The 12,929-nt window shown below is 51.2% G+C and overlaps 2 protein-coding genes across 2 annotated transcripts in view; one reads left to right on the top strand and one right to left on the bottom strand.

Moving 5' to 3' along the window:
- Positions 1 to 1,267, bottom strand: part of Samd4b (sterile alpha motif domain containing 4B) — a 35,828-nt gene extending 34,561 nt beyond the window's left edge. The window contains exon 1 of the mRNA XM_020156974.2: positions 1,109 to 1,267. The gene's annotated coding sequence lies outside the window, so the exon portion shown is untranslated. The remainder of the gene's footprint in view (positions 1 to 1,108) is intronic.
- Positions 1,268 to 1,701: 434 nt separating this feature from the next.
- Positions 1,702 to 12,643, top strand: Gmfg (glia maturation factor gamma). Its single transcript, XM_020156976.2, has 8 exons — positions 1,702 to 2,066; positions 7,506 to 7,586; positions 7,928 to 8,024; positions 8,134 to 8,183; positions 9,090 to 9,139; positions 11,205 to 11,287; positions 12,058 to 12,131; positions 12,458 to 12,643. Exons 2-8 carry the CDS (start codon positions 7,584 to 7,586, stop codon positions 12,527 to 12,529), a joined length of 429 nt encoding a protein of 142 aa, XP_020012565.2. The 5' UTR covers positions 1,702 to 2,066; positions 7,506 to 7,583; the 3' UTR covers positions 12,530 to 12,643.
- The last annotated feature ends 286 nt before the right edge of the window (positions 12,644 to 12,929 follow it).

The raw sequence follows: 12,929 nt of genomic DNA, 5'->3' as shown, positions 1-12,929 counted from the left end.
AAGGAGGGAACTTGGGGTTTCTTACACAATTTTTGAAACATGTGGTGTGAATTACTGGGAAAGATTTCAGATCCATAAAGGGGTTTTGGGAAAGGCTTTTGGAATATGGAAGAACAGTTCTCTGGAGATTTGGGGCAATCCCTAGAGATTTTTAGATAAGTGGGGGGATCTCAAGGGAAGACTGTTGGGATGCAATCTGTAGAGCAGGGTGAAGAGCTGTGGGGAACATGAGGTCTCTGGGAGAGCTTTGGGGGGCGGGGTCTGTGAGAGGGTAGGGAACGTGTCTGGAAGATGGCTGCAGTAGGGGGTGGTGAATGTTCCAGGTGAGTTTGGGGAGTCTAGGGGCACTTTGGGATCTCCCAGGAAGCTCTTTTTGGGATATGGGAAGAAGATGGTCAGGAAAGACGTCTGAGGTTCATCAGGGCACTGTGAAGATTTGGGGGAGGCGGGGAATGAGTGCAAATCGCTAAGGCGATTTCTAAAAGGGGGTAAGCAGGAGCAGGAGGGAAAACCCTGGAACAGATGAGGGGCAAGCCTGGGGAACGTACTGGACTATGCAAAGCAGGTCTGGAGATTCTGGAATGCCCCGGATCTGGGAGGATTTCAGGGGGTCTCCGCAGGAGACAGGTTTGGAGGATTTCGGGAGCCCGGGGGCAGACGTGGGAGATACCCGATGAGAACGCTCGAGGAGTGGCCTCCACCAAGTATTTTTTTTTTTCGCTACAGTGGGGCTGGAGGCCACTGGGCGGGGGTCTGGCAGGACACGCGTAGGTCCCTGGAGAAAACAGCTGGAAGGTGAAGGGGCTCCGGGGAAGCCGGCTGGACCACCCTGGGGGCTCCCCGGGCAGATCGGGCAGATCGGTGAGGGGTCAGGAGAGAGCTCCCGGGCCGGGCCCCTCGGTGATCTCGAGGGCGTGAGGAGGTTTCGGAGGGAAGCTCTCGAAGGGGCCGGGTCCCCCGAGGCCCGCGCTCGCACCCGCCGCCGCCCGCGGCTCGGGGTCCCTGAGGGGGCGGGGCCGTCCGCGCGGCCTGGGTCGCCCCGAGGGGAGCGCCGCGCGCGCCCCGACCGGCCGCCGCCCCGCGCTCGCCGGCTCGGCCCGAGACTCACCTCCTCGGCCTCCGCCGCCGCCGCCACCCGAGCCTCCTCAGGCCACCGCTGCCGTCGTCGCCCCCTCTCTGGCCCGCGAGCTCCCCTCCCTCCTCCCTCAACGACCACCGCCGCCGCCGCCGCCGCCGTCGCGCTGCGTCACCGCGCCGTGCGTCACCGCCCCTGGCCCCGCCCCGACGGAGCCATCGCGCGCCGGCATTAGCTTACGCCCAGGTGACGAACAGCGCGCCAGCCAACCAGCGGCGAGGGCAGCCCGAAGGGCGGGAGGTGTGAGCCGACAAGGCGGGGTCCTAGCCGGGAGGGGAGCAACGGGGCTGGAACGAAGCCCAAGAGGCCCGCCCCCTCCTCAGTGGGATTGGTCGGACGCGGGGGTGACGGGCAGGCGGCCAAACCCGGGATCGGGGCAGAGGGCGGGGAAGGGGAGAGGCGCGCGCGGCGTTGCCACGGGCAACGGGCCGGCGGAGCTTGTGATTGGACCTCCAGGCCCGCAGGGGGCAGTCTCGCGCCTGTCTACCCCAGCGGCGGTGCACCGAGTCACAATTCCTCATTCTGGCGTTCAAGGCCTCCTGCTCCCCGCCCCTCTGACACGCCTCATCCAGGCAGGCCTTGAGCCGGAGCTGTGTCCTCAATCGTCAGTCCGAGGGAGAAAGAGAACCTGGACCTGGTCTCAGCTCTCTACAATGACATTCTCGGAGTCTCTCTCCCATGGGAAAAGTGGGGCGACATCAACCTTACAGGATGGAACGAGAGAAGGCATCCAAGCGCTCGGCACAAAAGGAGACGTCAATCATCGGGGTGGTTGCTATGGTTTTTGTTGTAATCTGTAGTCAGTCCACAAACTGCATCAGAGTGAAGCAATCAGAAGGGGGCCGCACTTTAGAAGGCTGTCGGGTGACAGAGACCTTGGGTGACTGACATGGCTTGTTACAGGAGCTCAGAAATGCACTGGGGTGGAGAGGTGAGAAATGAGCTGCCGCCAGATGGTCAGCCACTGGAGGGAGTTAGCACTTGTCCTGACGCCACTAGGGAACCATGAGGGGATTCAAGACCTGGGGAGGGGGTCCCAGGGAATTGGGGGTTAGGGAGAAGTCTTTGGCTTATATATGGAGGGTAGATTGGGAGGAATGGAACTAGGGGCCAGGAATGCAGGGAGACAGCTGGGGGTGAGGGGACAGGAGGGTGGGACTGCAGGAAGGGGAGGTGGTGCAGCTGAGAGGGTTGCACAAGCTCTTCAACAGTCTGGCCACAGTGTGGGAGAGGCGGGGGAAGTCCAGGACAAAACCCTCTGTCTGGGAGATTGGGCTCCTAGAGGAGAAGCCCAGTGTGGGACGCCCAGCGGCGAGGTCCTTAAGGCTGCACAACATGGAAGGCAAATTGGAGCTCCAGATGAAGAGTTAAGGGATCATTAAAGATGGCTACTGAAGCCGTGGGGGTTAGTGACTTAGCCCAGGGAGGGTAGGAAGGATGAATGGAGACCAGAATCCCATGGAACCCTGAGAAATGAAGACACATGGGGTTTGAGAAAGGAATTGACAGATTGAGAAGGGGGTGGGGCTGGGGCATGGTTCAAGTGATAGAATGCCTGTCTGGTAAGCACAAGGCCCTGAGTTCAAATCTCAATACTACAGGGCACCGGTGGTTCACGCCTGTAATCCTAGCTACTCAGGAGGCAGAGATCAGAAGGATTGTGGTTCGAAACCAGCCTCAGCAAATAGTGTGCGAGAACCTATCTTGAAGAAACCCTTTGCCAAAAATGGGCTGGTAGAGTGGCTCAAGGTGTAGACCCTGAGTTCAAATCCCAGTACTGCATACAAACAAACAAAACCCCAGTACGGTCCAGAGAGAGGAAAAAAACCCTTCCTATGGTTGATTATTTTGGAAATAGAGTCTCACTTTTTGCCCATGTCCACCTGGGCCACAACCCTCCTATTAATTCTTCCTGCTATGGCCGGAACTGCTTCTTGCCATTAGTAAGATGGGGTCTCTTGATCTCCCTGCATGGGCTGGCCTCCACCTGTGATCCTTGGAGTTCAGCCTCCCAAGTAGCTAGGATTACAGGAGTGAACCATCAGCAACCAGTTCAATAAGATTTCTTGAGTATTTAGGATGTGCCAGGCTCTGCCCAACATGCTAGAAATACAAAAATAAGGCAGATGAACATCTCTGCCTTGGTGAAACTTACATTCTAGTGGGGGGACCCAATGATAAATAAGGAAATACTCTGTTGTTTGTGAGAAGTACCACAGAGAAGAATGAAACAAGCTAAGGGAATGAAATGATGGGGTCACAATTATTTCTGGTGGGGAAATGTTTCTTTTACCAAGCAAAATTGGAGCTGAAAGAATGAAAGTGTGAACCAAAAGGGAAAGAGTGTTCCAGAGAGAGGGAACAGTTTGTGCAAAGGCCCTGTGGCAGGATAACAAAGGCCGAGTGGGGTGAGCCAAAAGGAGAGGAGGACAAGAGGTCATGGGAGAGGAGTGGCTACAGTGTACTTTAAAGGTCATCATAGCTGGGTGCCAGTGGCTCACGCCTGTAATCCTAGCTACTCGGGAGGCAGAGGAGGATCGTAGTTTGAAGCCAGCTTGAGCAAATAGTTTGAGAGACCCTATCTTGAAAAAATCATAGCAAAAAAAGGGCTGGTGGAGGGGATCAAGGTGTAGGCCCTGAGTTCAAGCCCTAGTACCGCAAATAAATAAATTAATTAATTAAATTAAATAAAGGTCATCACGAGGACTTAAGATTTTACCCAAATGATAAAGGCGGGTTTATAGAGAGGAAAGATGTCTTCCTCTCCGCTCCCCCCTTCTCCACCTTCTTTTCTCTCTCTCCTCTCCCTGCCTCCTCCTCTCCGCAGGCCCTGGAGTTTTCATCCTCCTGCCTCAGCCTCCCAAGTGCTGGGATTACAGCTATAAGCTGCCATGCTTGGGTTCCTTTTTCTCCTTCCTTCCTTCCTTCCTCCCGTCCTCCCTTTCACCCTTTCTCCCTTCTCTTCCTCCTCCCTTCCTTCCTCCTTCCTCCCTTTCTCCCTCCCTCTCTCCTCCCTCCCTCCTTCCTCCTTCCCTCCTCCCTCCTCCCTCCCTCCCCTCTCCCCCTTCCTTCCTCTCTCCCTCCCTCCCTCTTTTCCTCCCTTCCTTTTTCTTTCTTTCTGTGCTGGAGATCAAACCCAGAGCTTTGTTCCTGATAGGCAAGTGCTGTGCCACTGAGCTGCACCATAGGACTGGGGAGAGGGTAGTGTAGGGCCAGGAAACCAGTGAGGAGGTTGTTGCCACAGTTCAGGCAGGAGAGGAAGATGGATGGGCCCTAAAGTTGAGCTGTAGAGGAACTACATATTGAAATCCCAGTTGGGTCTGGTGGCTACGCCTATAATCCCAGCACTGGGAGGCTGAGGGGAAGGGATGGTGAGTTCTAGGCTAGCCTGGGCTACATAACAAGATGCATCTCAAATAACAATAACAGCACCTTGGTTGGAGAGGGTTTCAGATAAAATTGAGAGGATTAACTGAAGGTAGCCAGTGTAGACAATTCTTTTGAGAAATTTTGCTGAAAAGGGAAGAAAATGAATGAATGAATGAGGAATGACTAGGTGGGAGATGGGGTTTTTAGGGTTTGGGTTTTCTTTTTTTTTTTTTTTTCTGTTGGTACTGGGGTTTGAACTCAGGGCATTCTGTCACTTAAGCCACATCCCCAGCCCTTTTTTGTTTTTTGGATACCGTCTCACATTTTTGCCCAGGCTGGCCTCGGACCACATGTGTAGCTGGAACCATAGGTGTACTCTACCATGTCCACCTTGTTGGCTGAGGTGAGTTATCACTAACATTACTATTATTATTATTATTATTATTATTATTTTGGCATTACTGGAGTTTGAACTCAGGGCTTCATACTTGCTAGGCAAGTGCTCTACTACTTAAGCCACTTCACCAGCTCAAGTTCTCACTAATTTTTTGCCTGGGCTTCGCTTGAACCTCAATCCTCCTGATGGCTGCCTCCTGAGTAGCTGGGATTACAGATGTGAATCACTGAGCCTGGTGGGTTTTTAGTTTTTAAAATGGAAGAAATAACAGTGCATGTATGCTCGGGAAGGACCCATTAGGGGCAGAGACAGATGATACAGGTGAGAGAGAAGAAAAGCCACAGAGGTGCCCTGGAGCTGGTTGTGGTGAGCTGGACAGCAGTCAGGTTTGCTCATAATTAGGGAGGGTGGCCAGCACAGTAGGCAAACTCAGCCAGGACCTTGGGAAAATTCTCCTTTGCTTGCTTGTATTTTCTCACTAAAAAATATATGGTTTTCTCATAAATTACTTTGCTGTTATTTCTTCTTTATATGACAGTTAGGATTAGTGTATTGATTTTTTCTGAATTTATGCATGTAAGTAGGTCACATTACCTAGGAATTTCATTTCAAGATGGGAAGGGGAACAATACAAAACATTTTTTTTTTGGATGCTGGGCATAGAACCCAGCACCTTGCACACACTAAGCCTATGCTCTATCACTGAGCCATATCCCTGGTCCCCCCAAACACTTTTTTTTGTTGTCTTTGGTGAACTGGAGTTTGAACTCAAGGCTTCACAATTGCAAAGCAGGCGCTCTACCACTTGAGCCACACCTCCAGTCCATTTTGCTCTGGTTATTTTGGAGATGGGGGGTCTCATGAATTATATGTCCTTGCTGGCCTCAAACCACTATCCTCCCGATCTCAGCCTCCCAAGTAGCCAGGATACAGATATGAGCCATTGGCACCTGGCTATAATGTGCTCTTTAGAAAACACCTATAATCCTGTTACTTAGGAGGCAGAGATCAGGAGGATCGAAGTTCAAAGACAACCCAGGCAAATAGCTCTTGAGACCCTATCTCGAAAAAAACCATCACAAAAAATGGCTGGTGGAGTGGCTCAAAGTAAAGGCCCCGAGTTCAAAACCCAGCACTGGAAAAAAAAAAAGGTATACTACATAATAAACAAATGGGGGGAAGGTATGGGTCTAACAGGCTTGAACTCCGTTGTCATAGGGACTCAGAGGCTATGAAAAGCCGCAAGAGGTTGAATAAGTGCAGGTAGCTCACATCTGTAATTCCAGAGATCTGGAGGATGGCAATTAAGGCCAGTCCAGGCAAAAAGTTAGCAAGTCCCCATGTCAACAACCAAGCCAGTTAGGGTGGTTCACGTGTATAATCTCAGCTATGAGGGAAGCATAGATAAGAGGATCCTTTTTGTTTGTTTGGTTGGTTGGTTTTTGGTGGTACCAGGTTTGAAGTCAGGGCCTCACGCTTGCTAGGCAGGCGCTCTGCCACTTGAGCCAGTCTGCCAGCCTAGGTAGAAGGATATTACTGTGAGGCTGGGACAAAGCATGAGATCATATCTGAAAAATAAAGAAAAAAAGCCAAAAAACAAAGACTGGGGTGTAGCTCAAGGGGTAGAGCTTACTTAACCTGCCTAGCAAACATGAGACCCTAGTTCAAACCAGTACTGCCAAAAAAACGTCCTGACTATGTAGGCATTGTGGAGGGGACTCTGTGGTCTGTTTCACCACCTTCCCCTAACATACAGTGTTTTCCTCCATCTTAAGCCATAAAAACTTTCTGGACATGGTGGCTCACCCTTATAATCCCAACTACTTAGGGGGGTTGGAGATAGGAAGATTATGGTTAGAGGCCAGTCTGGGCAAAGTTATTGAGATCCTGTCTCAAAGAATAAGCTAGTGTGGTGGTGCACACGTGTAATCCAAGCTATGTGGGAGGCAGAGGAGGAGGATGGAGGTCCAAGGCTGGCCCTGGGGAAAAACACAAGCCCCTAACTGAAAATCAGCAATGATGGCAGTAAAGTAAAAGTCCACACTCCAATTTCTCAGTTTCACGATTCAAATATTTCAGAGAGAGATAAACTAGGAAAGCTTCCTGCAAGAGGGGAGGAGCCAAAGAGCTTATTATTAATATCCAGTCTTTTTTTTTTTTTTTGCAGTGCTGGATTCAAACCCAGGCCCTCATGCGTGCTCCTCAAGTGCTCTACCACCGAGATCCATCCCTAGCCCTTGTGTTTTTGAGGAATGGTCTCAATAGGTAGCTCAGATTGGCCTCAGAGTTGAGATCCTCCTGTCTCAGTCTCAAAGAGTGCTGGGATTACAGTCGTAAATACCATGCCCAGCTATTATCATCTGAGCACATCTGCTGTGCTGGGTGATAGGCAGAGCTATTTTATCCTCTCAATGATTCTGGATCAGAGGGGGAAGTTGCTTAACTAGGGCCACACAGCAAGGCAGTATTCGAACCCTGGTCTGAATGATTGCAAAGTCTGACTGATTAGGGAAGGAAGGAGGGGGAGGAGCCCTCAGTGACAGTTGCCCCAGAACAGGCATAAACAGGATGTGGTGTTGGATGAAATCTTCTCCTACCCTACAGCCCGTCCCCCACGGCTGTGGTCCCCACCCCTAGAAGACAGCGGAACTGAAGGAAGAAGAAGCCGAGGACAAAAAAGCCATGGTCAGGGGGCAAGGGCCAGATGGGAAGGGAAGGGTGAGGGGCTGGAGCTTAGGCCTGGCTGAGGCTCGGAGGGCATCAAGGTGGAGGTCACAGGGCGGGGGAAGAGAGGTGGTGGCCCTGGGTTTAGCTTCAGGCAAGCAGATCCCTGGGTCTCCACCACCCGGCCTCTGCCTGGGTGTTCTGGCCACCATGAGCTCCTACAGCATCTGTCTGATGGTCACAAAGGCCTCAGATGGGCTTGGGTCACACTTGTCCTTACTCCTGGATGAAGAAACTGTGGTTGGGGAAGAGGGCAGAGGCGGGGGCCGGGCCAGCTCAGCCCTTCCTGATCCTTCTGGCAGTCGGACTCCCTGGTGGTGTGCGAGGTGGACCCAGGGCTAAAGGAAAAACTGAGGAAATTTCGCTTCCGGAAAGAGACAGACAATGCAGCCATCATAAGTAGGTGACATCTTCCCCCAGGAAGAGTTGGGGACAAGCTGGGGAAGTGGGGCTGGTGTCCCTCTGTTTCTGGGTGGGAGCTTTCTAACCCCATGTTCCTACCCCCCAGTGAAGGTGGACAAGGACCGGCAGATGGTGGTACTGGAGGAAGAATTTCAGGTGAGGGACTAAAAGACCTACAGGGTGTCACTGAGAGACCCAAGGGGACATAAGAGCACATCAGAAGGATCTGGAGACCACGGGCCTAGGCAAGAGACTTTGCCTTTGTGTATCCTCTGGTTTTCTATCCGTGAAATGGGTACAACGGTCTATCTTACAAGGCTGTTTGCAAATCCAATGATTTAATAAGCACACAACTGCACACTGCTTTAACAAGGCCTGGCACACAGTACGTGCTCACTAACGTGATAAGGACAATGATAATCCTTTGTTGGCACTTAAATGAAAGAATTTCCAGGTAATTTAACAAGCCAGCAGAAATCCCGTATGAAAGGGTAAACTTCACCTTCCTGTGTCCAGGGATGTCCTAGTGCTGTGGTAAGGATTTATGGGGGTCATGGGGCCTGGGACTGGAGAAAGAGAACTGGATAGGAACCGGGCTCCCTTAGGTCCTCTGGAAGGAAGTGGTGACCTGGGAACACAGACTCAAATCTGCTGCTTACCGTCTGCAGCCTTGGGCAAGTGCCTTGTCACTTTTGGCTCTCGGTGTCCTTAGCTATCAAGCGGGAGGAGTGAGTTCAATGAATTAACCACATGTGTTTCTCAGAACAGTTGCCTTGTTGCATAGTAAGAGCTCATTTAGCCAGGCGCCTGTGGTTCACACCTGTAATCCCAGCTACTCAGGAGGCAGGGATCAGGAGGATCACGGTTCAAAGCCAGCCTGGGCAAACAGTTCTCGAGACTCTATCTTGAAAAAACCCTTCACAAAAAAGGGTTGGTGGAGTGGCTCAAGATGTAGGCCCTGAGTTCAAACCCCAATATCAAAAGAAAAAAAAGCTCATTTAATGGCCTTTATTTGTTCTCTCTCTCTCTCTCTCTCTCTTTCTCTCTCTCTCTCTCTTTTAGAACATTTCCCCAGAGGAACTTAAGTCGGAGCTACCAGAGAGACAGCCCAGGTACCCTGGGGAATAGGAGGGCAGGACCAGGCTGTGGAAATGACTGAGGGACAGATCCAGGGGCTACTTGGGCTCAGGACCTCTGTGTTTGAGAGCAAGAGTTCATATTCTAAAATTTGGTTTAGTATTATTCTGTTGCACAATTTTACACTGATAACTGATACTGGTTTAGAGTTTACTTTTCTTTGCACAAACTTTGTTAGACTTTGGTCTCAACATTACCCTGGCTTTCCCCACCTGCTTTTTTTGTGTAACTGGGATTTGAACTGAGGGCTTTGTGTCTGCAAATCAGGCAAACTCAAGCCACACCTTCAGTCCATTTTGCTCTGTTATTTTGGAGATGGGGGTCTTGCAAACTATTTGCCTGGGCTGGCCTCGAACTGTTATCCTCCCTATCTCAGCCTCCCAAGTAGCTAGGATTACAGGTGTGAAACACCAGTGCCTGGCTTGACTTTGGTTTTAAAAATGAAATGTTTGTATTTAGGAAGCTGAGGCAGGAGGACCATAAGTGGGCTATCCAGGGTGACCCTGTGTTAAAGAAAACAAAATGGAACAGCAGAAAAAATTTTCTTTTTCAATGCTTGGGAACACGAGGTAGCAGAGGAATTTTTTTGGGTGCGAGGCTGGACCTCAGGGCCTCATGCTGGCTAACAATTGGGTAGAATCCTAGAATCCTGTGCAAAGCCACAGGAACCTGGTGCTTTTTTTTTTTTTTTTTTTTTGATAGCTCTTGGACCGTTTCCACAAAAATTGGTCTGTTTAGATTGTTTTGTTTTTTGGAGTGCTGGACAGAACCTGTACAAGCTAGGCAAGCTCTCTACCACTGAGCTTTGTTTATAGCTTATAGAATTTTGTTTATATAGTTTTTTTAATCTTTTTTTTTTTAAGGTACTGGGGCTTGAACTCAGGGCCTTCACCTTGAGCCACTCCACCAGTCTAATTTTTTGTGATAGGGTTTTTCCAAGATAGGCTCTCATGAACTCTTTGCCAGCCTGGGCTGTCTTCGAACCCCAATCCTCCTGATCTCTACCTCCTGAGTAGCTGGGATTATAGGCGGGAGCCACAAACACCCAACTTTTTTTTTTTAATCTTAACTGAGTTCATTTTGGGTGTCTTGGATTTTCAGCCTCAACCCCAGGTTGAGGTTCATGGGTATTTGACAGTTGCACGAGGCCCCACACCCAGAACAGGGACAAGGAGGCCTCACACCTAGGGATCAATGCTGACTTTTTTTTTTTTTTTTTTGAGACAGGGTCTGTGTAACCCAGGCTGGCCTGGAACTCTCAATCTTCCTGCCTAAGCCTACTGAGTGCTAGGATTACAGGCATGCAGCACCACACTCAGCTAATGCTGAAATTTGAGCCACACCTTCGGTCCATTTTTTTCTGTTATTTTGGAGATGGGATCTCTCTAACTATTTGCCTGGGCTGGCCTTAAACCTTGATCCTCCCGATCTCAGTCTTCCAAGTAGCTATGACTATAGGTGGGAGTCACCAGTGCCCAGATGCTGCCCCCTCTGGACAGGTTCTCAGCCATGGGCTCCCTGCACCTGCCCTCAGGTCCCCTACACAGCCTACACCCTGTCTCCCAAGTTCTAGGACACTCTTGTGGGAGTCTGCATTCCCTTCATGAGCATCCCGTGGTTGAGAAAGCACAAAGTTAAATCACAAAATAAAAAAGAGCTTAGCCAGTGCTGGTGTCTCACGCCTGTAATCCCAGCTACTCAGGAGGCATAGATGAGGAGGATTGCGGTTCAAAGCCAGCCTGGGCAAATAGTTCTCAAGACACTTTCTTCAAAAAAGCCCATCATGAAGAAAGAGCTGGTGGAGTGGCTCAAGGCATAGGCCCTAAGTTCAAACCCCACTACTGCCAAAAAAAAAAAAAAAAAAGAGCCTGGGGTTGGGAACATGGCTCAAGTGGCAGAGCGCCTGACTAGCAAGTGCAAGGCCCTGAGTTCAAATCCCCATACCGCCACAAAAAAGAAACAAGATTCCAGGTTGTGGACCCAGATAGTGGCTGTTGGGCCACTCAGGTTCTGAGTGCGAATTCCCTTTTGCTGGTGTAGGTTCGTGGTCTACAGCTACAAGTATGTGCATGCAGACGGCCGGGTGTCCTACCCTCTGTGCTTCATCTTCTCCAGCCCTGTGGGTGAGACACAACTCTACTCATCCTGAGGAGAGGGGCTTAGGTTCTGGGGGTGGTGTGGGGATGTAAGCGTGTGTGCCTGAGTGCACACTTGTACTTGCGTGTTCCCGTGTGAGCTGTGTAGGTGTCTACGTTAGAGTAGGAAGATGGGGACTAGAGATGGTAGAATGCTTGCCTGCCACTGTCAAGACCCTGGTTCAATCCTCAGCACTGCAAAATAAATAAAGTAAATCAGCCAGGCTCACTGGCTCACGCCTGAAATCCTAGCTATTCAGGAGGTAGAGATCAGGAGGATCGCCATCCTGGGCAAATAGTTCTCGAGACCCTATCTCTAAAAATCCCATCACAAAAACGGCTGGTGGAGTGACTCAAGGTGTAGGCCCTGAGTTCAAGCCCCAGTACTGCAAAAAGGAAAGAAAAGGAAGGAAGGAAGAAAAAAGAAAGAGTGCAAGAATGGGAGAGCCTATGTGTGACTTGGTGGCATGGTGGCATGGATAGTGTGTGAGGGCAGGGGACTCAGATCCACCCGGAGCTCAAGGTATGCACCAACCCACCTCTTTCTTTTGCTAGAACTCCTTCTAGTCCCTACATAACTTATAGAGACCCCGGCATAGCGTGAGGTCCCAAACAAACCTAGAAAGTCTTAAGTACAGTCCTCGGGGACCTCATACAATGATTCCTAAAGCCCCTGAGGACTGTCAGGCCTGCCGGGCATTACAAGAGCTGTACAGAACGCGTCCTGTCTTCAGCGACACGTCCTCTTCTTCTCACAGGCTGCAAACCCGAACAACAGATGATGTATGCGGGGAGCAAAAACAGGCTGGTGCAGACCGCAGAGCTCACAAAGGTGCCCCCAGTGGAGGGCAGCGTCGGGACCCTGGGTCTGAGGGAGGAGGCTGGGGCCTGGATCCCTGGATCTGAGGGAGGAGGCTGGGCCTGGACCCCTGGGTCTGAGGGAGGAGGCTAGGCCTGGACCCCTGGGTCTGAGGGTGGAGGCTGGGCCTGGACCCTTCGATCTGAGGGTGGAGGCTGGGAACTGGACTCCTGGGTCTGAGGGAAGAGGGCTGGGATGTGGACCTCTGGGTCTGAGGGAGGAGGCTGGGGCCTGGACCCCTGGGTCTGAGAGGTGTGGAGCCCCACTGGACCCTCATTCAGAGACCTCTCCCTGCCCAGGTGTTTGAAATCCGCACCACAGATGACCTCACAGAGGCCTGGCTGCGAGAGAAGCTATCTTTCTTTCGTTGACCTCTGAGCCAGGGACTTGAATTCCTGACGTCTGAGCCTCAAGGAGACTGAAGACTCGGACCCCTAGGGTCTGAACATCCAAGACCGTAAAGAAATTAAAACCACAATAACTCAGAGGCTCTGATTGACTTTTTCCAAACTCTCCTCGTGGTGTTAGCCGACAGTTCCTGCAGTTCCCGACTTTGGTCAGCAGGAGGCGCGCGGACCGAGGGGACCGGAGCTGGTCCTGGGAGGAAAGGACACCTGTTTCTCTGAAGGAAAAGCGGGGGACTGTGGGATTTCACCGGGGGTGGAGAGGTGTCTGGGTTTCCTGGGAGAATTGGGGGAGTATCTGAATCTATGGAGGGGTCACTCAAGAGGATCTGGAGGGTAAAAGAGACAGTGCTGTTGTCCCCTCCTC

Source organism: Castor canadensis, chromosome 16, assembly GCF_047511655.1.
Source record: "Castor canadensis chromosome 16, mCasCan1.hap1v2, whole genome shotgun sequence".
In the NCBI taxonomy this organism is placed as follows: Eukaryota; Metazoa; Chordata; class Mammalia; order Rodentia; family Castoridae; genus Castor; species Castor canadensis.
Note: the sequence above shows the minus strand (reverse complement) of the source record. Positions and strands in the feature narration are given on the sequence as shown.